The following is a 25,962-nucleotide window of genomic DNA, read 5'->3' as shown; positions in this document are numbered from 1 at the left end:
CCCGCAGCACCGGCTGCAGGTCCTGCATGGCTGCGCAGCACCAGCTGCGGGTCCTGCACGGCTCTGCGACACTGGCTGCAGATCCTGCACGGCCCAGCAGCAGCGCCGGGTGCTGGTGCTGCACCATCCCGCAGCACCGTCTGCGGGTCCCGCACGGCCCTGCAGCACCGCATGCGAGTGCTACATGGCCCTGCAGTTCCCCGCGCAAATCCTGCGCGGCCCCGCGGCGCCGGCTGCGGGTCCTGCACGGCTCTGCCCCCGCGCCACGGCCCTGTGGCGCCGGGTGCCGGTGCTGCGCCATCCCGCAGCACCATTCCGCAGGTCCCGCGCGGCCCCGCGGCGCCGGTTGGGAGCCCGGCATGGCCTTGCAGCAGGGTTCAGGGGTCCCGGTGGGCTCCGGCACGCCGCACCGGCGCAGCGTTTCCCCGGGACCCTCTGGGCCAGACGTTGGCGGGGGCCGGCCCGGTGCGGCATTGGCACGGCCCAGGCGGCTCCTGCACCCGTGGTGGGCGCCCGCAGCTGGGACGCCCGTTCCGGTGCCGGAGCCGGTGCCAGCGGGAAGCAGGTTCCCGTCGTGGCACAACTGGAACGGTGCCGGGGTCGGCTCGGCGGTGCCGGGGGCTCGGCGCCAGCCGCCGACAGTGGTGGGGACCGTGGGGACGCCTGGGGAAAGAGTTCAGTTTTTAACGTACCCGACTCACATCTTTTTTTAAAACAAACAGACAAATTTTGTTGCACAGCCCTAGATGAAATGGTGAAAAGAGGAAAAAAAAAAAAAAAAAGCCTAAATTCCTTAAGATCCGCCGAGGGAGTAGGTGACAAACACGGTGCTAAAACATTTTATTAAAAATATATATTGTTAAATTAAGTCTGCTGTCTGGACAATGACTGTTTGTTTTGTTTTCTTGTAGTGGAGTTTCAAAGAGCACTATTATTTTACTCTTATATATTATTATTAAAAAAAAAAACAAAAAACAAAAAAGGCATTTTAACTTTGTACTTGAAAACTAAACAAGAGATTTCATGTGTTTTAGCCTAGACATTGAAGTAGCTGACGCTTAACTATTTGTGGGGAATCATGTATCATCCCGAGGACAAACGCGCAGAGTTCGGGACCCTCCTCTCCTATGATTTGGCTCAGCCCCCCCCCACGCCACATTCCCGGCGGTGCCACCGCCCCGGCCCAGCGTCCCCAGCTGCTCTTTTCCCCCCACCCCACCCCGGTTTATTTTCTACTTTTTTTTTTTTTTTTCTCTCTCTCTCGGTTCGTTCCTTTCGTTTTTTGTCGGTTTGGTTTTTTAGGGTCGCTTCTCTATTTATTGCCGCTGAATACTGTGCATTTCACCGTATGGTTCTGGCCCGCGGGGCTTGCCCGGCACTCTGTTGTATCTGTGTAAGTATTGCTCGTGACATAGCTGTTCTGAACTAATTAAAGGTCAATGCGTGCAGCAGATGTAGAAAGTCTGTCCGTTCCGCTTCCATCCCATCCTCCTTTTTTTTTTTTTTTTTTTTTTTTCTTTGGTGCCCAGAAGAGTATAATACAGACGAGCTCCTTTCTAATGTACTTGTGCTGGAGAACACTTGAATAAATGTACTGTTTTTGTGCAAAAAAAAAAAAAGAAAAAAAGAGGAAAAAAAAAAGAGAAAAAAAAAAATTCTTCTCTGCGGTCCTGTGGTCTGTGTTCTCGTGGCTGCGCGGGCAGCGGGGGGGCTGCGAGGGTCCCAGTGGGTGATGGGGTCCCAGTATAGATGATGGGATCCCAATGGGTGATGGGGTCCCAGTATAGATGATGGGATCCCAATGGGTGATGGGGTCCCAGTATGGGTGGTGGGATCCCAGTATGGGTGGTGGGATCCCAATGGGTGATGGGGTCCCAGTATGGGTGGTGGGATCCCAGTATGGGTGGTGGGATCCCAATGGGTGATGGGGTCCCAGTATGGGTGGTGGGATCCCAGTATGGGTGGTGGGATCCCAATGGGTGATGGGGTCCCAGTATGGGTGGTGGGGTCCCAGCAGGGTCCCAGTGAGCTCCCCATGGGTGGTGGGGTTCCAGTGAGCTCCCAGTGGGTGATGGGGGGTCCCAGCACAGGTAGTGGGCTCCCAGTGAGTGATGGGATCCCAATGGGTGATGGGGTCCCAGTATGGGTGGTGGATTCCCAGTACGGGTGATGGGGTCCCAGTATGGGTGGTGGATTCCCAGTATGGGTGATGGGATCCCAATGGGTGGTGGGGTCCCAGTGGGATCACAGCACTAGTGGCGGTGTCCCAGTGGGCTCCCAGTGGGTGATGGGATCCCAGTGGGTGATGGGGTCCCAGTATAGATGATGGGATCCCAATGGGTGATGAGGTCCCAGTATGGGTGATGGGGTCCCAGTATGGGTGGTGGATTCCCAGTATGGGTGATGGGATCCCAATGGGTGATGGGGTCCCAGTATGGGTGGTGGGGTCCCAGTGGGATCACAGCACTAGTGGCGGTGTCCCAGTGGGCTCCCAGTGGGTGATGGGATCCCAGTGGGTGATGGGGTCCCAGCACCAGTGGCAGTGTCCCAGTGGGTTCCCAGTGGGTGATGAATTCCCAATGGGGTCCCAATGGGTGATGGGGTCCCAGCACCGCCTGTGGGGTCCCAGTGGGCTCCAGTGGGTGATGGGATCCCAGTATGGATGATGGGGTCCCTGTGGGTGGTGTGGTCCCAGTGGGATCCCAATGGGGTCCCAGTGCGTGGGGGGGTCCCAGCAGATGATGGGGTCCCAGTGGGTTCCCAGTGGGTGGTGAGTTCCCAGCAGACGATGGGGTCCCAGTGGGGTCCCAGTGGGTGGTGGGCTCCAGGCAATGGTGGGGTCCCAGTGGGAACTGGGGTCCTGGTGGACAGCGGGGTCCCAGCAGGGTGTGGGATCCCAGTGGGGTGCTGGCAGATGGTGGGGTCCCAGTGCCGGCTGTGGGGGGCCATGGACTGAGCCCAGCTCCCAGGGCTCGGCACTGGGGGGCCCTGCCTGTGCAACCCCGGGGTGTGGGGGTGCAGAGCCCCCGACAGAGTGGGACCCCGTGAACTGGGGGGGGTCAGAAAACCCCTTGGTTTCCCCCGAGCAGCACGAGGTGGGTGCTGAGACTCGTGGAGACCCCCCAGTCCCGAGGAGGTGGGGGCTTGATTCCCAGGGGAGGGGCTGGGGGGCACCCCAGGGCCAGCACCCACCCCCTGCGCCTGGGGGGCTGCGCAGGGGGGGCTGGGGCGGGTGACAAGTGACTGGAGACAGGGCTGGAGGAGGAAAACTGCCCAAAATGGCAGAGACCCGAGCTGGGGCCCTCCTGAGACACCCCGAACCCCCTGGGGCAGCACCCAAGGGTGCCCAGGGGCTGCCCCGAGGTCCTTGTGAGCCCACCTCGTGGGGGTGTCCAGCTGGGGAAGAGAAGGCTCTGGGGAGACGCTGCTGGGTGTTACTGGGAGCTGCTGGGTGTTACTGGACTGTACTGGGCACTACTGGGTGTTACTGGCCATTACTGGCTGCTACTGGGCTGGGCTGGGCATTACTTACTGGGTGTTACTGGACTGTACTTGGCACTGCTAGGCTGTACTGAGCAGTGTTGGGCTCTACTGGGCACTACTGGGTGGTACTGGGCACCACTGGGCTGTGCTCAGGAACTACTGGATGTTACTGGGAGCTGCTGGGCACTGCTGGGTGTTACTGGGAGTCTGTGGGCTGTACTGGGCACTACTGGGATACTGGGAACTGCTGGGAGGGGTTTATGGGGCTGCCATGGGGGAGCAATGGGGGGGGGGGGCATGGAGGGGTCGGGGGGGCCATGGGGTGTCGGAGCGCCGGGGGGCGGGACCTGGGGAGGTCACGGGGCGAGGGGCGGGGTTACCCGGGGCCGCCCCCGCGCGCCTTTGTGCCGGCTCCCGTCACCACGGCAACGGCGCGGGCAGGTGGCCGCCGGTGGGCGGGGCCCCGAGCGCAAGCCACGCCCCCTCCGCCCGTCACTCAGGCCGCGCGCAGCCCACCCTACTGGCGGGGTGGACCAGGCCCCGCCCCCAGATGTAAAGACGGGCGGCGATTGGCCGAGGCGGCGGGCGGGCCTCGCCCCCGCCGCGCAGGTTTGGGTGAGAGGCGATCGCGGCGGCGGAGCGCGGCGGGCGCAGCCGGAGCGGGAGGTACCGGCAGGGCCGGAGGTACCGGCGGGGCCGGGCCGGGCCGGGCTGGGCTGTTCCCGCACCGGCGGGACCTGACTTGTCGCGGCCGTATCGCGACGGGGGGGACAATCGCGACAGGTGCGTGTATCGCGACTAGACGGGGGTGTCGCGATAGGCGGGGAGGGGGGGCAGCGCCGCCCTGCCCCACCCGGGCCCGGGTCGCCTCGCGGGCGGAAAGGTCGCGCGCGTGTGTCGTACACCCCCCCCCCCCCCCCCCCCCCGCGGGTCACCTGTCGCGACAGGGCTGAGAGTGTCGCGACAGGGCGAAGGGCTCGCCTCGGCGGGGGGTGGCGACGGGGCCCGCCCCGCCCCGAAGGGACCCCGGTCCTTTCCGCGGCGCCGTGTCGCCACCGGGTGCGGAGCAGCAGGTGCGCGGGGCGCGGCGGACCGAGGGGGTCCCGCCGGGCCCGGCCCATTGTTCCGCGGGGGCTCCCGGGCGGCCCCGCCCCGGCTCGGAGCATCCTTTGTGCTGGGCGGCACCGGGCTTTGTCTGCGGGGCCGCCCCGGGGCTGGGGGGTCGGGACCCAGCCGCGACACCCCCCCCCCCCCGCCCCGACCCCACCACCACCACTCCCCCCCGGGAGCCGGGGTCCCACTGCAGCATCACCGCGGCCGCCCCCCGCCCCGGGGCCCCGGCTGTCTGCCCGGGGGACAACCCCCACCCCCTAAACAGCGCCGGGGGGACCCCCCCGAGGGCTGGCAGGACCCCCGGGCTCGGTGCCCGCCGCTGGGTGCGGCAGGGACCCCCGTAACGGGGCTGGGGGTCCCCGTAACGGCCCCCCGACACCCCTCCGCTGTCACACATTGCTCGGGCGTGGCCGTGCCGTGGCGTGTGGCATGTGCCGTGGCCATGGCGTGTGCTGTGGCGTGTGCCGTGGCCGTGGCCATGCCAAGGTGCCCGTGGGCAACCGGCACCAGCCGCTCACACGCCGGCGGCATCCCGGGCTTGGCAGCACGGCCGGCCCGTTCTACCGGAGCATCCCCGGCCCCTCGCTGGTAGATCGTGGTGCCCCCATGTGTCCCCGTCCTCCCCGGGGCGGTGGCTCGGTCACACCCGGGGGATGGTCAGCGGGACCCCCGCAGCGGGGGTTGGTGGCCCAGGCCCCTCCGGCAGCACCGAGGCGAGACGCCGGTGCACGGCCTGGCTGGGTCTGAACCGGAACAGGGGCTGGGCTGGGGGGTGGAGTGCGGCGGTTGTGAGCCCCCCAAAAGGCACCTCCAGGGTGGGGGGTGATGCCCACCCAGCTGCCACCGCCGGCCGTGGTTTGGTGTCACCGGCGGGACTGATCCTGCCCGGGAGGGGACGGTCACCGAGCGCAGCCCTTGACAAAGGAGGGTCCCGGCTTGCGGGGTGGGGGGGTAAGGTGGGTGCTGGGGGGGTGGGTGCCAGGCGGGGGGGGTGCGGGGGGGGCTCACCGGCACAGACAAAAGCGGGGGGCGGTGGAGGGGCCGCGGCAGGCCGGGCGCGGGAGCAGCACAATGCGGCTCTGTGTGCTGCCGCCGCATCGCCACCGGCCCCGCACAAAGGCCAGACCCAGCGGCCACCCCTTGCCCCAACAGGTGCCCCCCCCACACCCCCCCCCCCCCTCCGGCAGCCCCCCCTGGGGCCGGGGTCCTTTTGTCCCGCCGGGGTCCCAGCTGTCCCCACACCCCCGCCAGCCCCCGCGGCTCGAGGCCGGCGGAGCAGCCGGCGAGCGCTGAGGGGGGCCGCGAGCCCCCCGAGATGGCCGCGCTGCTTTGTATGCCGGGAAGCGTCGCCGCGGCCCCCCCTCCCCGCCTCGGCCAAGCTGCCGCCAGCGCCCAAGGACGGCCGAGCCGGGGGGGCCTGCGGTGCGGCACGGGGTGTGCCGGCTGCGGCGGCGGGGCTGTGTGGGGGTCCCCGAGGATGCCGGTGGCCCCCCCCACCCCCGGCGCTGACGCTGCATTTCTGCCCTGCCCGGGGGAACCTGTTGTCTGGCAGAAAGCTCCTGCCTGCCGCGCCGGTTGGTGGCCACTTGCCCACTCACCGGTTGTGCCACCGCGCCGCAGCGGCTCGCCGGGGCGCCGGCAAGAGCCGGGGTATCGCCAGGGCAGGCCGTGGGGTGGGGGGAGCGCGGTGATGGCGGCGTGGGCGGCTCCGCGGTGGGTGGCCAAGGCCACGGATGGCACATTGAGCTGCCGGCCCTCGCCTGTGCCTCGTGCCCGGCCCACACCGGGCTCACCGTCACCCATGTCCCCGAGTGACGCTCTGTCCCCTTGGCAGCACCTCCCCGCCGTGCGTCCACCACGGTCACCCCCTTCCTGCGCGCCCACGGCAGCCCCCACTCTTGCCAGCACAGGCCTCCTCCCCGCACACTGCCGCGCTCCAGATCCGTCCGTCACAGCAACCCCGTTTCCCTCTCGGGGTGCCACGCTGTGCTTCCCTCCTGTACCCCCGTTCCTGTGCCGCCCCAGGGGGTGGGGGGGTTCAGTGGGCACCACCGTGTTTTGGGGGTCCCTCACCCCACCACGGTCAGTCTCTGCCCCATCTTGCCCCATCCTGGCTGGCGCGGGGGCTCGTGGGGGGCTGCCCCCCTTATCCCTGGGTCCGGGTGCCCCCCAGCGTGGTCCTTGCACGGGGGGCAGGGGGTGCCCAGTGTCCTGCGGGAGGTCGCTGCCCCTCTGACACCCCTTTTTCTCCGCCGTCCCTCGGCAGCCGGCGCAGCTCTGCATGGCGGTGGCATTCCCGGCAGGGCAAGGGCCACCGTTCCTGGGAGCCTTCCCTGCGGCAGGGGGCTGCCTGCAGGACCCCCCGGCCGGTGCTCGCTGCGGTCCTGTGCCAGCGGGACGAGGCACTGGCTGGCACCGGGCTTGCCCGCGGCAGAGCTGGCGCTGCCATCGTGAGGCCCCGGGGCAGAATCCGGCCCAGGCAAGGGGTCCCGGTGCCCCCCAGCGCAGCGGTGGCCCCGCAGCGGGCACTGCCACTCCTGCCTGCAGCGCCGGGCTCGCTCAGCCACTGGCAGGGCCCAGCTCAGCGCCGCCGGCCACTGCAGCTCCCCGCCAGGCCCGGTGCCCGGGGAAGCCATTGCTGCCGAGCCGGCGTTTCGCTGGGAATCACCGGGACGTGCTCAGGATCGTCCTCGGTCCATGGGGAGCAGTGGCAGGGCTGGGGGGGACACCGGGCCAGCCCCTCGCCACGACGGACGGCCTGGCGCTGGCCCCGGTGTCGCGGCAGGGACAGCATGTGCCGGGCCTGGGGACACCGGCGCCGGGTGGGTGCTGAGGTTCTGCTCCCCCTGGAGCCGCTCGGTGCCAGTCAGCCACAACCGGTGGTGCTGGGGAGGGTCCCAGCCCGTGGCGGGGGGACATGCTGCAGAGGTGCCCACGCCGCCGTCACGTGCTCGGACGGGTCGATGGCGTTCGACCTTCATCTACCAAAGGAATTATAGATCGTGTCTGGGGACGCCCCTCGGTGCTGGGGTGGGGGCGGCGTGTGGGGCTGGCAGGGGTGAGGGTCCGTGGCCGGTCTGGGTGCTGTGCTCACATCGCCGGAGCAGAGGGCTGGGGGGGGGAAGGCCCCCGCCTCTCCACGGATTTCCCGGGATAATCCGATGTTGCCACGGCCCAGGGTGGGGATGGCAGATGCGCAGCTGCGGGGCTCCCCCCAGCCCTGCCCGCCCACACCGAGAAGGGGGACGCACCCCCCCATCCCCGGAGGGGGGCTGCGCGGGATGGGGGTAACCGGTGGCCACCCCGGGGCTGACGCTTGCCCTCGCAGCACCATGCTGGCCAACGCGGCCACCATGCGGATCCTGATCAAGGGGGGGAAGGTGGTGAATGATGACTGCACGCTGGAGGCCGACGTCTACATCGAGAACGGCATCATCCAGCAAGTGGGCCGGGAGCTCATGATCCCCGGCGGGGCCAAGGTCATCGACGCCACCGGCAAGCTCGTCATCCCCGGCGGCATCGACACCAGCACCCACTTCCACCAGACCTTCATGAATGCCACTTGTGTGGACGACTTCTACCACGGCACCAAGGTACTGCCCGGCCGCGGCGCCACGCGCGTCCCCCCCACCCCGGCTGGGGACCCCTCGGTGCCGGGTGCTGCTGTCTGGGGGTGTCAAGGGGCCGGCACGGGCTTGTCCCAGGCAGCGCCGGGGCCGGCTGCGTCCAGCACCCCGCACAGAGCAGCCATTGTGCTGGGCCAGCGCTGGCCGTGCCTGGCCCCGGTGTCCCCGGGCAGGGGGCTCAGCTCTGCCGCGGCTGCCCCAGCAAAGGGGTTGGGGGGACGGTCACATGCCGCAGCACAGCGAGGGCCACGGGGACGTGGCACCGCGCTGGCCCACGGGGGCCAGTTGGTAAAGGAGCTTTAGGGGTGAGCCGGGGACATCACCGGGTGCCCATCCTGCCGCCCACTGTGCCGCCGTGGCGAGGGGGGGGGCTCTCACTGCGGCCTCCCCCGTGCTGCCAGGGCTGGGTTGGGCATCCCCATCCCGGATCGGGCCCCGCGCCAGGGGTGCAGCTTGGCAGGGCACCCCAAATCCAGCAGTTGGTGCTGGGGGGCGGCAGGACGGGGCTCTCCAGCTGTGTCATGCGTCCAGATGTACTGCTGTGGATGGGGGGGGGGGGCGGGGGCGCCAGGGCGCTGTGGGGGGACCCCAGGGGGATGCAGGGGGGGGGCCCCCCCTGCCTTGAATGCTGTGGCTCTCCCAGCCCAGCCACCCGGGGCTCAGCCCCGCTCGCAGCCAGGCAGGATTAGTGCCGCACCGTGGGGTGGGCAGCACTGCGGTGGGGTGAATCCTGCCCCCCCCCTCCCCACACCGCCGCTGTCCCCCGTCACCCGCAGGCAGCCCTGGTAGGGGGAACGACGATGATCATCGGCCACATCCTGCCCGACAAGGAGACATCGCTGCTGGACGCCTACGAGAAGTGTCGCAGCCTGGCCGACCCCAAGGTCTGCTGCGACTACGCCCTGCACATGGGCATCACTTGGTGGGCGCCCAAGGTGAGCAGGGAGCATTGGGGGGCAAAATGGGGGGGGGGGACACCCCATCCTACGGCGTGATCCTGGCCCCGCTCAGCACCCAGACCCTGTCCCACAGCCTCACCGGGGCTGCCGGAGCAGGATTAGGCCTGGCTGGAGCAAAATCTACATCCCCAGCATCACCCCGGGGCGCCTGCACAAATCCTGCATCCCCAGGGGCAAAGGGTTGGTCCCTGCCCGGTGCTGGGGGGGGGCAGCTCACACCCCCCCCCTTTCATCCCATCGCAGGTGAAGGTGGAGATGGAGACGCTGGTGCGGGAGAAGGGGGTGAACTCCTTCCAGATGTTCATGACCTACAAGGACCTGTACATGCTGCGGGACAGCGAGCTCTACCAGGTCCTGCGGGCCTGCCGCGACATCGGCGCCATCGCTCGCGTCCACGCTGAGAACGGCGAGCTGGTGGCCGAGGTGAGCACTGAGGATGGGGTTGAGGGGGCGCTTGGGACCCCCCCCGCTTGTGTGACACCCCCAATTTTTCCCCAGGGAGCCAAGGAAGCGCTGGACTTGGGCATCACGGGGCCAGAGGGCATTGAGATCAGCCGGCCCGAAGAGGTGGGTGATTGTCGGTGTCACCGCGCCAGTGGCAGCCCGGGATGTGGCTGGGAGCTGGCACCATCCAGCCCCCACCCGCGGCCGTGCCACGTGTCTCACCACCCGCTCTCTCTGCAGCTGGAAGCCGAGGCCACGCACCGCGTCATCACCATTGCCAACAGGGTGAGTGGGGCTGAGCAGGGCTGGGGGTGGGCGCCCTGGCTCCATGGGGGCGCCCCATGGAACCAGGGCGCCCCCAGGGATGCTGGCACTGACCCCCCCGTCTCTCCACAGACCCACTGCCCCATCTACCTGGTGAACGTCTCCAGCATGTCGGCGGGGGACGTGGTCGCTGCTGCCAAGATGCAAGGTAGAGGCTGGGACGGGGGCACGGGCATGCAACGGCGTGACATGTGTGGACACGGACAGAGCCACAGACATGGGGTGCACGTGTGGGCATGGGCACACAGTGACATGACACACAGGGACAGAGCCACAGACACAGGGCACATGTGTGGACACGGGGACACACTGACATGACACATCTGGACACGGATAGAGCCACAGACACGGGACACGGGCACACACCGACATGACATGCAAGGGCAGGGGCACACGCACAGACACAGAGCTGCAGACATGGGACACACACAGGGACACAGGCACACACTGACATGACACACAGGGACACAGACAGAGCCACAGACGTGGGGCACATGCATGGACACGGGGACACACTGACATGACACATGTGGACACGGATAGAGCCACAGACATGGGACATGGGCACACACCGACATGACATGCAGGGACACGGACAGAGCTGCAGACACGGGGCACACACGTGGACGTGGACAGAGTCGCAGACATGGGACATGGACACACACCGACATGACGTGTCGAATGGATGGAGAGAGCTGCAGACACAGGGCACACACAGGGACATGGACACACACTGACATGGCACGTGTGGCCGGGGCACGGGCACGGACAGAGCCACAGACACAGGACACACATGTGGACATGGGCACACACCGACATGATATGCAGGGACATGGACAGAGCCACAAACATGGCACACGTGCAGGGACACGGGGACACACTGACATGACATGTGGACACGGACAGAGCCACAGACACGGGGCACACACAGGGTAAATGTGGACATGGGGAAGGTCATGGGCTTGTGGGGTCACGGACGTGGGCACACTCAGGGCCGTGTCACATGCAGAGGGGTGGGACACGTGTGGCACAGGAGGTATGGGGCCGTGGACATGCAGAGATACGCAGGCTCCTGTGTGGGCAGGGCTGCAGGTAGGAGCAGACACACAGGCAGAGGAGCACACATGTGGATATGGGGCTGTTGGACACATGTACACCTGGGCCCACACGTGGCCACAGGGCTCGCACCCGGGCAGAGCTCCCCCCCGCCCCGTGCCCCTTGCACGCCCAGCCCCACGCGTGTGCCTCCGCCCTGGCAGGGAAGGTGGTGTACGCGGAGACGACCACGGCGCACGCCACGCTCACCGGGCTGCACTACTACCACCAGGACTGGTTCCACGCCGCCGCCTATGTCACCGTGCCGCCGCTGCGCCTCGACACCAACACCTCCGCCTACCTCATGAGCCTGCTCGCCAAGTGAGGCACCCCCGGGCACCCTGACAGCACCCTGAGCACCCCCTCCCCACTGGCCACGCTTGCCAGCGCTCTCTGGGCATCCCCGGGGTGCAGCAAGCCCAGCCGTCCTGCCCCCGGGTGCCCTGCCACCCTGCTCCCCTGGTGCTGGGCACTCCGGACACCCCCTCCTTCAGTCACCCCCTCCTTCAGGCACCCTCTCCTTGGGCCAGCCCCCAGGCACCCCATGTCCCCAGCATCTCAATTCTTGGGCATGGGTCTCTCTGGGTGCCTCAATCCCTGGGCACCCTGTTCCCTGGGCACCCCAATTCCTGGGTGCTGAGCTCCCTGGGCAACCCACTTCATGGGTGACCCGCTCCCCAGCCACCCCACTGTGTGGGTGCCCCACTCTCCAAGACCCCACTCCCCAAGTGCTGAGCTCCCCAAGCACCCCACTCCCCAGGTCCTGAGCTCCCTGGGCACCCCACTGCATGGGTGCCCCATTCCCTGGGCACATCACTCCCTGAGCACCCCACTGTGTGGGTGCCTGCTCCCCAAGTGCTGAGCTCTCCCAGCACCCCACTCCCTGGGTGCTGAGCTCCCCGTGTGCCCCCCTCCCTGAGTGCCCTGTTCCTGGGGTGCTGAGCTCCCTGGACACCCCATTCCCTGGGAGCTAACCTCCCCGGTCACCCCATTGCATGGGTGCCCCACTCCCAGGCACCCTGGTCCCTGGATGCTGAGCTCCTTCCCCAAGTGCTGAGCTCCCCAGGCACCTATTTCCCTGGATGCTGAGCTCCTTCCTTGAGTGCTGAGCTCCCCGAGCACCCCCTTCCCTGGGTGCTGACCCCCTTCCCTGGGTGCTGAGCTCCTTCCCCAAGTGCCGAGCTTCCTGGACACCCATTTTCCTGGGTGTTGAGCTCCCTGGGCACCCATTTCCCCGGGTGCTGACCTTCCTTGGGTGCTGAGCTCCCCGGGCACCCATTTCCCCGGGTGCTGAGCTCCATCCTTGGGTGCTGAGCTCCCTGAGCACCCTTTTCCCTGGGTGCTGACCTCCTTCCTTGGGTGCTGAGCTCCCCGGGCACCCCACTCCCAGCCGCCAGCCCCACCATCACCGTCCGGCTGTGCCGTGGCCATGCCATGGCCATGCCGTGGCCAGCGCTGCCCTGTCCTCCCGCAGTGACACGCTGAACGTCGTGGCCTCGGACCACCGGCCCTTCAGCACGAAGCAGAAGGCCATGGGCAAGGAGGACTTCACCAAGATCCCCCACGGCGTCAGCGGGGTGCAGGACCGCATGAACATCATCTGGGAGCGTGGCGTGGTACGAGGGCCCCCCCACCCCTCCCCTGCCTGCAGGCACCCCCGGGACGGGGCTGGGCTGGGGCTGGATCCCCCCTTGGCTCTCGGGGGGGGGCTCGGTGGTGGCGTCGGTTGAGCCGAGCGGGTCCCCGGGGCGTTGGGCAGGCGAGGTGCTTCCCAGTGCAACCCAGTGGGTCCCAGTTAGATCCACGGCCTGACACACCCTCACCGCGCCCTGCTCTGGCGGCAGGTGGGAGGCAAGATGGACGAGAACCGCTTCGTGGCCGTGACCAGCTCCAACGCCGCCAAGATCCACAACCTCTACCCCCGCAAGGGCCGGATCATCCCCGGGGCCGACGCCGACGTCGTGGTCTGGGACCCCGAGGCCACCAAGTAGGTGCCGTTGGCGAGGGGGAAACCGGGGCGGGGGGGTCCCTGTGGCACCGGACGCCCACTCACTGCCCCGTTCCCCCCCCCCAGGACCATCTCAGCCAGCACCCAGGTGCAGGGGGGGGACATCAACCTGTACGAGAACATGCGGTGCCACGGCGTGCCGCTGGTCACCATCAGCCGCGGGCGCGTGGTCTACGAGAACGGCGTCTTCATGTGCGCCGAGGGCACCGGCAAGTTCTGCCCCCTCCGCTCCTTCCCCGACTCCGTCTACAAGAAGCTGGTGCAGCGGGAGAAGGTACGAGAGGGGGGGGCTGGGGGGCCTGGGGGGGGCTGTGCCGCGGCGGCAGGCAGGGCTGTTGGGAGTGAGGTGGCTGGGGACAGGTTTGAGTCGCAGTCGGTGCCGCACTGGAGCTTCGCGTGGTGCCAGGGATGGGGGGGACAGCGGCTGTGGGGGTCCCCCCCCAGGGTGGACGAGGGCAAACACCACCAGCCCCTGCCCGTGCCGGCGGCGCAGAGGGTTGGGGGACGGTGACCCCGCACGCTGCTGCGGCCACCCCGACACGTGTGGGGGCCCCCCCGCCGTCCACCTCTGCCCTCGCTGGTCCCCAGGGCCATCCCGATGTGACACCCCAGCAGCCCCCAGGGCCGGGGACCCCTCCGTACCCCCCCGCGGCTTTCACCAGCCTCTGCCGGGCCAGGGGGGATGCGCCGGGGGGCTGCACGTGGTGCTGATGCTGTGAGGGAAAGGGCCCGGTCGGGGGGGTCCCGGTGCCATACCGGCGAGCTGGGACTTGGTGGCCGGTGCCGGGCCCGGGGGGTCACAGGGCAGGGTCTTGCGTCTGCGCCTTGCTGCGGGGGGGTCGGCTTGGCATCGCCGGGGGGGGAACAGGGGCAAGGGGCTGCGCCGCTGAGGTCACCCGCTTCCCCCGTGCCGGCACCGGGACCCCCCCAGCCCGGCCGGCGTCACCTTCAGTGCCCCCCTCCCCACGTCCCGGCCCCCCTCCTTCCCCCTACCTCCCCCGCTGTAAGGCTGTGGCACCCCCAACCCTGCCCCTGCCGCGGGGCATCCCCCCCGCCCGCCGTGCTCCCCCCAGCCCGGTGCTTGACCCTCTCTCCGCTTCTCTCTCCCTCCGGCAGAGCTCCAAGCTGCGGGGTGTCGATCGCACCCCGTACCTGGGGGACGTGGCCGCGGTCGCGCATGCCGGGAAAAAAGAGCCGGGGACGCCCCTTGCCGATACCCCCACGCGACCAGCCACGCGCCACGGGGGCATGAGGGACCTCCACGAGTCCAGCTTCAGCCTGTCCGGTAAGAGCGGGGCCGCGGCGAGGGTCCCGGCACCCCCCACCCCGGGGTTTCACCGGGAGCCCCGTACCCGGCGGCTCTCCGGCACCGGTGTCACCCCGGGGTGCCACCCCGCTTCTCCCGGGCAGGGGACTGCGCCGCCCCGGTGCCCCCGCGGCAGAGTAGGGACCCGACCCCCTCCCCAGACCCGTGGCCTTCGCCCGTCCGGCGCGTGGCTCCGGGCCATGTTCGGCCCCGGCGGGCACCAGCGTGACCCGCAGGATGGGGGACACCCCTGTGGCTGCTGTGGCACCGGGCAGGACCGAGCCACGGGCCACCCGCCCTCACCGTGGCTCGGGCACCCCCGGGTGATGGTCCCTGATGGCACCTCGCTCCCGGGGGGGACGCAGGGACCTGGGTGCCCACAGGATGCCGGGGCCTGGGGGGGCAGGTGGCGAGTGTCAGTCCCACCACGGCCAGTGCCAACGAGGCCCCAGTGCTCCGGCGCCTGCCCCGGTGCTCTGGTGTTTGCTCTGGCACTTGCCCCAGTGCTCCGGTGTTTCCCCCGGTGCTCTGGTGTTTACACCCGGTGCTCCAGCCTTTGCTCTGGTCTTTACCCCAGCTCTCCCGTGTTTACCCAGCGCTCCAGTGTTTGCCCCCGTGTTCCGGCGTTTGCCCCAGTGTTTCCCCTGATACTCCAGCGTTCACCCCCAGTGCTTCAGCGTTTGCCCTGGTGTTTACCCCAGCACGCCAGTGTTTGCCCCAGTGCTCTGGCGTTTGCCCCAGTGCTCTGGTGTTTACACCCGGTGCTCCAGCCTTTGCCCCGGTGTCTACCCCAGCCCTCCAGCGTTCACCCCTGGTGCTCCGGCGTTGACCCCCCGCGCGTGGCACCGCCGAGGCGGGCGCGGGGCTGTGGGGCGGTTTTGGGGGGGGTGGAGGGTGTGGAAGCGGGGTGTCCGTCCGTCCTGACACCCGTCCATCTGTCCGGCAGGTTCTCAGATCGATGACCACGTTCCAAAACGAGCCTCGGCCCGGATTCTCGCTCCCCCCGGAGGCCGGTCGAGCGGCATTTGGTAAAACCGGGGACCTGTCCCCCAACTGAGGACCAGGCGCTGCCCCCCCACCCCCCCGGGGCTCCCCTTGCCCCCCCGGGCCGCGGCAGCGGGGAGCCGGGGTGTGGGGGGGGCGGCGGCCCGGCCGGCGGCGGTGGCGGGAGGGGGGGCTCTGCCCCGGCCCTTTTCTGTTTGCACGTTGGGTTTTTGGGTTTGGATCCGTGAGTTTTTGGTTGTTTGTGCAGCACGTGGAGTCCTCAGGTGGTTTGTGTCACTATAGCGATAGGGGAGCAGCAGGGACCCCCCCACACCCCCCCGCCCCCCACAGGATGCCTGAGCCCTGCCCCGCACAGCCACGCGTGTAGGGGGTGTGCACACGCGTGTGTCAGGCCGTGCACGTGTGTCACACCAGGCATGGTCTCAGTGGGATGCTCAGCGCACACGTGTGCATCGCTCCGTGAGAGGGGCTGTCAGGCTCTTCCTGCCACGTGTGTGTGCACGTGTCTCACACGTGCGTGTGTGTGCGCACATGTGTCACGCCATGCACGGTCTCAGTGAGGTGCTCAGCACACATGTGTGTGCACACGTGTGTATCCATCCGGGCAAGGTGCTGGCGGGGTCCTCACTGCCACGTGTGTGTATGCACCTGTCACACGTGCATGTGTGCACACATGTGTTGGGCCATGCATGTGTGTGCACACGTATGTGTCACTGCATGGTCTCAGTGAGGTGCTCATAGCACACATGAGCACACGCGTGTGCATTCTCCATGTGAAGTGCCGGCAGGTTCCTTACTGCCACACATGTGTGTCAGGCCATGCATGCGTGTGCACATGCATGTGTCACACCATGCACAGTCTCAGTGAGGTGCTCATAGCACATGTGTGCACATGCATGTGCATCCCTCCATGAGAGGGGCTGGCAGGCTCTTCCTGACACGTGTGTGTGTGCACACATGTGTGTCATGCCATGCACAGTCTCAGTGAGGTGCTCAGCGCACATGCGTGTGCACACATGTGTATCCATCCGGGCAAGGTGCTGGCGGGGTCCTCACTGCCACGTGTGTGTGTGCATGTGTCAGACGTGTATGTGTGCACACGCGTGTCAGGCTGTGCATGTGTGTGCACACGTATGTGTCACTGCATGGTCTCAGTGAGGTGCTTATAGCACACGTGTGCACACACATGTGCATCCGTGCGAGGTGCCAGCAGGCTCCTTACTGCCATGTGTGTGCACACGCATGTGTCACGCTGTGCATGGTCTCAGTGAGATGCTCATCACACACATGAGCACACACATGTACATTCTCCATGTGAAGTGCCAGGAGGCTTCTCACTGTCACACATGTGCACACACGTGTGTCACACCATGCACGGTCTCTGAGCTGCTCATCGCACACACGTGCATCCCTCCGTGCGAGGTGCCAGCAGGCTCCTCACTGCCACACGTGTGTGTACACATGTGTCACGCCATGCATGGTCTCAGCAAGGTGCTCATAGCACACGTGTGCACACACATGTGCATCCGTGCGAGGTGCCAGCAGGCTCCTCCTGCCACGTGTGTGTGCACACGCATGTGTCAGGCTGTGCACGGTCTCGGTGAGTTGTTCATTGCACACGTGTGCACACGCGTGTGCATCCGTCCACGTGAAGTGCCAGGAAGCTCCTCCTGCCCCCCGTGTGCGCACACACGCGTGTCACCCCACAGATACGTGCGCACACGTGTGTGACACCGTGCACGCTCTGGGGAAATGCTCCTCGCACACGCGTGTGCATTCTCCGTGCCAGGTGCCGCCAGGCCCCGCGCCCCCACGCTCTCAGCGAGATGCCCGTCGCACACGCGTGTCCCCCTCTCTCCGTGCCCGCCCCCCCCCACACCCCGTTTCACGGGGCCGGCGCCGCTCCCCAGCCCCGTGCCGGTGGGGTGGGGGGGTCGGGGCGCACGTGGCGCCGGCACAGTGGGGTGTCCCCGTCCCTGTGTGTCCCCCCCCCCCAAACTCCGGCCGCGCTGGTGCTGGGGGTCCCGCTCCCCCCCTTCCCCGCTGCCCCCCCTCGGGGTCGTGTCAGCCGTGAATTGTCCCTTGTGCACTTTCCCCCTAGATGGTCCCTGTAGGTGTGGGGGGGCCGGGTGGGCGCAGCCCGGCGCGGGGGGGGCCCTGCCCGCCCCCCAGAATAGTTGCATTTTGGCCGTTTTAGGACCCTGCAGTACGTTTCTGTTTGCTCATTAAAGACCGTTCTCACAGCGACCCGCCTCGACGCCTCATTTTCGCGGGGGGGGGGGGCCGGGTTGGGGTCGGGGATATGGGGGGGGGGGGGAGCTCAGCATCGCCCCCTCCTCCCACTGTGCACGGCTGCCCCCCAAAACCTGCCGGGATCTGGGACCGTCCGTCCCCCCACCCCGCGCTGCCGCGCAGCAGGGTATCGTCCCCCCCAAAAAACACTGAGCTCCCGGTGGGGGGGGCTCGGACCCCCCCGAGCGTGTCTGGGTGCTGGTTTTGGGGGGGGGGAGACCCGGGGAGCATCGCACACACACACGGGGGTGGCGGGGGGGGGGGTGAAGGGTCCCGGGGGGGCTCTGGGCTGCGCTGGTCCCAACCTCTCGGGGGGTGTCTGGGGGTTGCGGGGGTTCCCGGGGGTCCCCCGGGATGCTGCGGGGGGGGTCCCGGGGCGGTTCCGGAGGCCGGCGGCCGCCAGGGGGCGCTGTGCGCTCGGCGGGGCCGCGGCCGCCGTTGTCAGAGCGACGGGAAGGGGGCGTGTCCTCCGCGCGTTGCCATGACAGCGGCGGGGGGCGTGGCCAGGCGGAGCGGGGTCCCGGGGCCGCCTGCGGGGCGGGGGAGGGGGCGGGGCTTGTCCTGCGCATGCGCGGGCGGCCCGTGCGGTCCCGGCCCGGTCCCGGCGAGCCCGGCGCGGTGCGGAGGGAGCGGAGCGGAGCGCAGCGGCCCGAGCGCGGTGAGTGCGGGGAGGGGGAGCGGGGGACACACGCACCGGGCAACACCGTGTCGGACCGCCACCACCGCCCGCATCCACGTACCGGCCACCCCCCTCCCCCGCCGGGACCGGGCGGGCCACCGGGGCCTCCGGTGGTGATGGGGCCGGGGGTAGAGGGTGTCCGTCCGGTGCTGCCGGGGATGGAGCAGCTGGGACCGCGGTGGGGGGGACACGGGGGGATGATGGCGCGGCCGGGTCCCCCCGGTGGCGGCGGGGTCCGGCCTGACTCAGCGACGGCCGCCCCAGCGCCCCGGTTGCGGCTCCCGCAGGGCCGCGGCCCCGGCACGGCACGGCACGGCACGGCACGCCGGGAGCTGTAGTCCCGGCTCTGCGCAGCACCGGGTACCGGGCATTACCACCGGGTACCGGGCATCACTGCCAGTTACCGGACATCACTGGTTACCGGGCATCACTGGGGCCCGGGTGTCACCACCGGTCACCGGGCAGCACCGCCGGTTACCGGGCATCACCCGGAAGACCCCCCAGTTGCCACCGGTGCGGGGGTCTCGCTGGCCAGGCCTGTCCCGTCCCGCGGGGTGACAGCACCGGGACAGGCGGGTGGAGGCTCCGTGGCACTGGTTTGGCCGGGGCGGCCGTCGCGGTGACCCGCCAAAGCGTGTCACACTTGTCCCTCGTGGCAGCCCGGTGGTGCCACACCGGGGCCCGGCACGGCGGCACCGCAGGCGTCAAACAGTGCCGGGATGGGGGTCACGGTGCCCATCCTGGTGCGCAGACCCCCCCCGCCACGAGCCACCGGGGCTCCCCGGGGGACGCCGTGTTCCGCCGCGGTGGCTCCTTCCCGCCACAGGCGTGGGGACGAGGCGGGGGACGCTGGCGTCACCAGAGCACGCGGGGCCTCTCCTCGAGGGGCTGCCGGGGCCGGGGGACACTCGGCTGCGGTCCCGGTCGTGGGGGGCTGGTGAGCGGCTCTGCCGACCCCCAGGTTCGAGTCTCTGTTGATATTTCGGGGACGCTGGTGACGCCGTGCTCCGCACGTGCTGCCACCGCCGCTTGTTCAACTTATTGAGGTTAACGGGAGCGGAGCGGGAGGGGGGACCCTGCCCCGACCCACCAGCTCCCAGTTTCCCTCGCCGCTGGCTGGGAAGGGCGCTGTCGCCACCGAAAGAGCCGGGAAACCGGGAAAGGCGCTGCGGGACGGACTCGGCGAGGCGCTGGGTGCTGCCTGCGCCTGGGCAAACCCACCGGGGACGCTCCTCGGGGGCTGGGGAAGCGGCGCTGGGGTGGACACATGTGATGGCCGGGGGCTAGCGGCCACCTCTGCCCGCACCGGGGTGACCCTGCCTGCTGCCTGGCGCTGCCTGCCCGCTGCCAGCTCAGCCGGGCAGCACCGCAGCGGCTCCGCGCGGCGCTCAGCCCCCGCTGGGTTGTCTGCCACCCCCCCCCTCCCCACCGCCACCCTCCGCGTATTTGTCACTTGAGAAGCCACCGGGACGGCTCCCAAAATAGAAGCCGCCAGTCGCAGCAGCCCAGCTCGCCCCGGCACGGCGGTGCTGCCGCCGGCACCGACCCGCGGCCTTGCCGGGCAGCGCCGCCCGGCCGCTCGCCGCAGTGGCCCGTCGTGGGTGCCCGGCCTTGGCCGCCGGCCGCTGGCACCGAGCGCTGAGCAAACCCCGGCCGGCGCGGCCGCCAGCATCGATCTCCTCCCGCCCCGTTTGGGCAGAGCCCGCCGGCCCGGCGAGGGACACCGGTGCTGCCGTTGGCGCGAGGAGCGGGGCTGGACGACCTCTCGGCGCCCCGACGGGGCAGAGACACGCGCCCGGGTGTTTTGTTCGCCGTTGGGCCTTGATTAGCAGCTGGGCGGCCGGACAATTAAAATGCAGCGGTAAGCATCGCCCCTGCCCTGTCAGCACGGCTGCCCGGCGGCACGCAGCGGGGGGGCTGCCTGCACCCCGGACCCCCGCGGCGGTGCCAGAGCCCAGGCGCTGTTCCCCGGGGCCGTGGCGCTGGACCAGCTCCTCTCCCCACGGTTTGCTGGGATTTGGGGTTAAATGCTTATTTTTAGGATTGGGGTTTTTTTGCAAGCGCCGGCGGGAGGCAGCGCGCAAACCGGCCGGGCTGGAGGCGCGTCCGTCGCCCGGCGTCGGGGCTGGGGTGGCCGGAGGGCTGGCGCAAGCCTCGGCTTCCCTGTCATTATGCCGGGGCGTGCTCGGCGCTGCGGCATTTCGGCGGGGTGGCACGTCCCGTCCCGGCAAGCGTCCCCTCGCCGCGGCCGCCCCGCCTCACCACCCGCCGCTCGTACCGGAGTGGGGGTCAGGGGTGCTCTCGGTGCCGGGACGCGGGGACGCCCCGAGTTCATCCCGCCGGGAATCCCCGCGGCCGCCGGCACGGGCCTGGGCTCGCGTGGGTGCTGGCGGGACGCGCGGTGGGAACGCCGGGTGGTGAGGGGTGGGCGCGTGGCGGGACGATGAGGAAGGTGCCAGGCTCGGCCCTCGCCCCGGCACAGCCGAATGTCCCAACCGGCGCTGGGACGGTGTTGGGGGCTGCCCCGCACTCGGGGGGGGGGATCCAGTTTAGGGGTGCGCTCCCAGGCTCTGTGCCACCTCGTTCGGTGGGGGGCTGCCTGCCCGGGACCCCCGGCTGTGGCGTGTGGGGGTCCTGGTGACCATGGCCACGCAGAGCACCCCGTGGCGGGGTGGGGGGGGCCTTGCTTGTGGGTCTGCACCCCATGGGCAGGGGCCTGGCTCCAGGCACCGAGCGTCACCCCCCAGCTCGGTGTCGGTGGCCGGATCCTGCCGGGGAGGCTCCGGCACCCGCCGTGAGCGCAGGGCACTGGCAGCTGCTCCCGGCTATTTCGGGAAAGGACAGTGATAGTTGGGGTGGCGGGGGGGTGTCAGGCAGCCCCCTGCCCCCCCCGCCATATCCCCCCCCCCCCCCCGCCTGCCAGCCCCCTGGCAGCGGGCGAGCGCTGGCGGGTTCCCGGTGCCGCGGCGGCCGCACCGCAGTGCGCGTGGCTCTGGCTCTGCGCCGCGCATGACTCAGCTCGGCGCTGACGGAGAAAGGGGGGGGGGACCCCCCCCTGCCCGCACCCCGGGTGGCGGCGGTGGGGGGCTGCTGGCACGGGGCGCTGCAGCGTGGTCGGGGGGGCTTCAATCCTCACCGGGCCCACCACGCCGTGCCGGGGGGCTGGCGGCAGCTGCGGGGGCCTCGTTTCCAGCTGCTGCTGCGGCTAAAAATACTGACACCCCCGGCTGCGGGGGGGGGACACGGGGCGCTGGGGGTCCCCGCAACGCTTCGGCTGGCCGGGGTGCGCGGCTGGGCCGACGTCGCCAGTGCTGAGTCACAGCAGTGCCGAGGCTGCAAGTTGGGGGGGCTGCGGCTGACGGCGCTTCCTCTCCCCCCTTGCAAGCAGGTGCCGGGGGGGGGGTGACAGCACCCCAGGGGGTCCCGCATTGGGGTGCCCCCCCACCTCTCCAGCCCCAGGGTGCGGGTGGTGCCCCCCCTCGCCGGCCCCACATGACCCCCCCGGGCTGCGGCAGCTGGAGACAGGGTGTAAGGGGGGGTTAAGGGGGGGCTTCCCCCCCCACCCCCAGCAGCTGGCCCTGAGCCCCGCACCCCCCCGCCAGGGAGAGGGGAAGCGGATTAACGCTGCTGCTGTGCGGGGCAGGGTGGGGGGGGGACACGGGGGATGGGGACCCCCACTCTCGGGGAGGGGGGCAGCGGGACAGGGACGGTTCCCGCTCCACAGCGTTTGGTGGGACCCGGTGGGACGGTGTCTCGGTGCCCTCCCCGCCAACCCGCCCCCCCCAAACCCCAGCCCTGCATCGCGGCTGTGGGGTCCCCGGGGCCGAGCCCTCCGCCATCTGGGAGCAGATGTTGCCCCTCTAAGCCCGGCTCTAATGGACCCGCTTCCCCCCCCGGCAGATTAGGCAGCCACCGAGGGCTGGAAGCCGGGGGGGGGCACCGTAAGCTGCTTACGGGGCCCCCGGGAGCCCCGTGGCCACGCGCAGGGAAGGAGCTGAGCCCCGGCACAGGGGCAGTGCCCGTGTCCCCCCACCACCCCGGGACCCCCCCACCCCTGAGCCGCATTCCGCCCCCCACGGGGCTGCCAGGGACCCCCCCGCGTGTGTCCGTGTGTCCCCCCCTCCTCCCTCCCTCCTTCCCTCCACCATCCCTGGGGGTGCAGCCCCTCCGTGGGCACCCCCCTATGGGCTGTTGGGTCTGGGGGTGCAGGTGGGGGGGTGCATCCCCTCCATGGGCACCCCGAGTGCTATTGGGCGCAGGGTTGGGTTTTGGGGATGCAGGGGGTGGGGGGGGTGCAACCCCTCCATGGGCACCCCCCGTGGGCTGTTGGGCTTGGCGGTGCAGGTGGGGGGGTGCAGCCCCTCTGTGAGCACCCCGAGTGCTGCCGGGTGCGGGGTTGGGTTTGGGGGTGCAGGTCGGGGGTGCAGCCTCTCCATGGGCTGTTGGGTCTGGGGGTGCAGGTGGGGGGGTGCAGCCCCTCCATGGGGTGTTGGGTTTGGGGGTGCAGGGGGTGGGGGGGGTGCAACCCCTCTGTGGGCACCCCCTGTGGGCTGTTGGGTCTGGGGGTGCAGGTGGGGGGGTGCAGCCCCTCCGTGAGCACCCTGAGTGCTGCCAGGTGCGGGGCTGGGTCTGGGGGTGCAGGTGGGGGGGTGCAGCCTCTCCATAGGCTATTGGGTTTGGGGGTGCAGGGGGCGGGGGGGCAGTGCAGCGTCGCCAGCGTGACCCCCCCCCTCTCCCAGCAGCTGGGGCATGGCCGTCAATGTGTACTCGACGTCGGTGACCAGCGAGAACCTGAGCCGCCATGACATGCTCGCCTGGGTCAACGACTCCCTCCAGCTCAACTACACCAAGATCGAGCAGCTCTGCTCAGGTGGGGTGCGGCGAAGGGGTGGGGGGGTCCCCGGGGGTGGACGGACAGACAGACGCGGTGCCGCCGCCGACCCGCCCTGACGCCGCGGTGTGGCCCGGCGCAGGGGCTGCCTACTGCCAGTTCATGGACATGCTGTTCCCCGGCTGCGTCCACCTGCGGAAGGTGAAGTTCCAGGCCAAGCTGGAGCACGAGTACATCCACAACTTCAAGGTGCTGCAGGCCGCCTTCAAAAAAATGGGGGTGGACAAAGTAAGTGCGCAGCGGGGCGGGGGGGTCACACCGGGACGGCCCCGTGAGCCCCGACAACGCCTGTGTGTCCCCTGTCACCTCCCCAGATCATCGCGGTGGAGAGGCTGGTGAAGGGCAAATTCCAGGACAACTTTGAGTTCATCCAGTGGTTCAAGAAGTTTTTTGACGCCAACTACGACGGGAAGGAGTACAACCCGCTGCTGGCGCGGCAGGGCCAGGACGTGGCGCCCCCCCCAAACCCAGGTGATCACATCTTCAACAAACCCAAGAAACCCATTGGCACTGCAGGTAATGTCGGGGTCCCCCCCCGCCCTCCCGCACCCCACGTCGCTCTGCCCGCGGCCAGGCCTTCCCCCCCCCTCCTCACCCTGCCTGCGCCCCGCTGCCTGCCTGCCTGCGACTGGGGGGGCCGAGTGGGGGTCCCGGGGCGGAGGGACCCGCGGGGAGCCGGGCAGAGCTCGGCTGCCTCCCTCCTCCTCCTCACAACCGGCTCCGGGGGCGGTCTGTGTCCCCCCCCCGCCGCTGCCAGGCTGCTCCCAACCGCAGGCGACGCTCCGTGGGCATCGCGGGGTCCCTGTGCCGGCCCCGCGGGGGCACCCCAAGAACCAGACCCCCCCCTCGCCACAGCCCACAGCAAACCCCGGCCAGGCCACAAGCTGGGGGCGAGGGGAAACTGAGGCAGAGGAGGAGGCTGAGGGCAGGACCCCCAGAGCCGCAGCTCAGCCCCCAGCGCTCTGCCTGCCCCTGCTGCCTGCTGCTGCCTTCTGACCCCACACGCCGAAGGGAGGGGTCCCCACCAGCAGCCCCCCCCCCCCCCCGCTCCTCCCCGGGGCTGGTATTAACCCGTTGGTGCCCGTCTGCTGTCAAGTCCCCCAGAGGACCTCTCCCACCGGCCCCAAGAGCACCCCGAACCCGGCCCGCCTCAGCAACGTCCCCAGCAGCATCCTCCGGAAAAACTCCCCCGCCACCCGTAACGGGGGCACCGAGGCCGACGCGCAGATCCTGGAGCTCAACCAACAGGTAGGCAGAGAGCCCGCAGCGCCGGGGGGGGCACACACCTCCCAGGAGGTGAGGGACACCCCCTTTTCCTCCCCTGCAGCTGATGGACTTGAAGCTGACGGTGGACGGGCTGGAGAAGGAGCGGGATTTCTACTTCAGCAAACTGCGGGACATCGAGCTGATCTGCCAGGAGCACGAGAACGAGAACAGCCCCATCATCACCGGCATCGTCAGCGTCCTCTACGCCACGGAGGTGAGGGCCCCCCCATACCCCATCGCCGCCACCCCCAGCCCCTCATCCTGCTCTTGGGGCTTCCCTGGGATAAGACACCCCTCCCCTTCCCTCGCTCGCTGAGGTGCCGCGGGGGCGGTTTGGGCTTTGCCCCACGGGGCCGGGAGCCCCCACGTGGTGCTGATGGGACCCTCCCCACCCACCAAGGAGGGCTTCGCCCCGCCAGAGGACGACGAGCTGGAGGAGCAGCAGCCAGAGGACCAGGACGAGTACTAGCCCCGGCACGCTCCCGCCGCCGCGCCCCGCGCCGCCCCGCGCCGTTCCCCCCCCACCACAGACATTCGAGGTCTTGAGCCCCCCGTGCGCCTCGTCCCGCACCGTCACGCGCCATCACGGCCGCCGGCAGCTCCGGCGGGAAGCCACCATCTCCAGAGTCAATCCATCCTGCCGGGAGCACAGCCCTGCCTGCGCCGGGGGCGGGGGGGGCCCTGCAGGGTGGGGACACGGGGCTCTGCCCGCAGCGGCTTGGCCCCCGCCACCCCCAAGCCCCTATTTATTTCCGTCATCTCCCCCCACCCCAACCTCCGGCGCCGGGCCCCGCGGCTGCCCCGCCGTCGCCGCATGCGTGAGAGATGGAGGCCTGGGGGTGTGAAGCGTGCTGCCCGCGCTGCCCGCGCCCTGCCAGCCCCGGGGGCGATGGGGGGGCTGCAGACAGCGGCCCCGGGGGGGGCGGCTGCAGGGAGGGGGTGCTCAGCGCCCACCCGGAGGAGGAAAATGTTGCTTCAAGGATCCCAGGAAGATGAAATAACCCCACGACACGGCCCTGCCTGCACAGGCAGGTGCAGGCGGGGGGGGGGGGGGTGGGTGGGGGGGGGCACCTGGCCCCCCCGCAGGCCAGGACAGAGGGTCCCGGAGGTGGGAGCGTGTCCCCTCCGCGGCGTGGGGACGGTGGCCCCCCTCTCCCCACTGCGGGACCCCCCTCCGCTCGCCCACGGCCACCGAGGACCCCCCGTGCCCCCCCCATGTCCCCCCCCCTGCCTCGCCCCATTGCATCGCTTCTCCGGTCCGTCCCTCCGGTTGCGCAGCTGCATCTGTGTTACGTTTTATTTAAAATAAACTCGTGTGGTAAAACCTCCTCCTGCCCCTGGGGGGGGACGGGGGCGGGTGTGTGACACCGCGGGGGGGGTTTGTGCTGCGGGACCCCCCCGAGGGGTTGTTTGGGGGGGGGGGGGGGAGTTGCTGCGGGGTTTGGTTTTATTTTTTTCGGCCTCAGAATCG

At 69.4% G+C, this 25,962-nt stretch overlaps 2 protein-coding genes across 6 annotated transcripts; both read left to right on the top strand.

Annotated features, from left to right (window-relative positions):
• Nucleotides 1–4,117: 4,117 nt before the first annotated feature.
• DPYSL5 (dihydropyrimidinase like 5) lies at nucleotides 4,118–17,610 on the top strand. Of its 3 annotated transcripts, XM_074861179.1 has the most exons (13): nucleotides 4,118–4,266; nucleotides 7,925–8,189; nucleotides 8,999–9,157; nucleotides 9,425–9,604; nucleotides 9,680–9,748; nucleotides 9,866–9,910; nucleotides 10,022–10,097; nucleotides 11,209–11,365; nucleotides 12,519–12,660; nucleotides 12,889–13,031; nucleotides 13,119–13,326; nucleotides 14,169–14,337; nucleotides 15,305–17,610. In XM_074861179.1, the coding sequence occupies exons 2-13, from the start codon at nucleotides 7,929–7,931 to the stop codon at nucleotides 15,388–15,390; spliced, it is 1,695 nt and encodes a 564-aa protein (XP_074717280.1). In that variant the 5' UTR covers nucleotides 4,118–4,266; nucleotides 7,925–7,928; the 3' UTR covers nucleotides 15,391–17,610. The 3 variants fall into 3 exon arrangements, with proteins under 3 accessions (XP_074717280.1, XP_074717281.1, XP_074717279.1); XM_074861178.1 differs by lacking the exon at nucleotides 4,118–4,266 and having other exon boundaries at nucleotides 7,841–8,189; XM_074861180.1 differs by lacking the exons at nucleotides 4,118–4,266; nucleotides 14,169–14,337 and having other exon boundaries at nucleotides 7,840–8,189.
• Nucleotides 17,611–18,215: 605 nt separating this feature from the next.
• Nucleotides 18,216–25,819, top strand: MAPRE3 (microtubule associated protein RP/EB family member 3). 3 transcript variants are annotated; one of them, XM_074861176.1, is made up of 7 exons: nucleotides 18,216–18,313; nucleotides 23,077–23,204; nucleotides 23,308–23,453; nucleotides 23,540–23,741; nucleotides 24,322–24,473; nucleotides 24,553–24,705; nucleotides 24,892–25,819. In XM_074861176.1, exons 2-7 carry the CDS (start codon nucleotides 23,084–23,086, stop codon nucleotides 24,958–24,960), a joined length of 843 nt encoding a protein of 280 aa, XP_074717277.1. In that variant the 5' UTR covers nucleotides 18,216–18,313; nucleotides 23,077–23,083; the 3' UTR covers nucleotides 24,961–25,819. The 3 variants fall into 3 exon arrangements, with proteins under 3 accessions (XP_074717277.1, XP_074717278.1, XP_074717276.1); XM_074861177.1 differs by lacking the exon at nucleotides 18,216–18,313 and adding an exon at nucleotides 19,856–20,195 and having other exon boundaries at nucleotides 23,540–23,696; XM_074861175.1 differs by lacking the exon at nucleotides 18,216–18,313 and adding an exon at nucleotides 19,859–20,195.
• Nucleotides 25,820–25,962: the final 143 nt, after the last annotated feature.

Source organism: Strix uralensis, chromosome 3 (assembly GCF_047716275.1).
Source record: "Strix uralensis isolate ZFMK-TIS-50842 chromosome 3, bStrUra1, whole genome shotgun sequence".
In the NCBI taxonomy this organism is placed as follows: domain Eukaryota; kingdom Metazoa; phylum Chordata; class Aves; order Strigiformes; family Strigidae; genus Strix; species Strix uralensis.
Note: the sequence above shows the minus strand (reverse complement) of the source record. Positions and strands in the feature narration are given on the sequence as shown.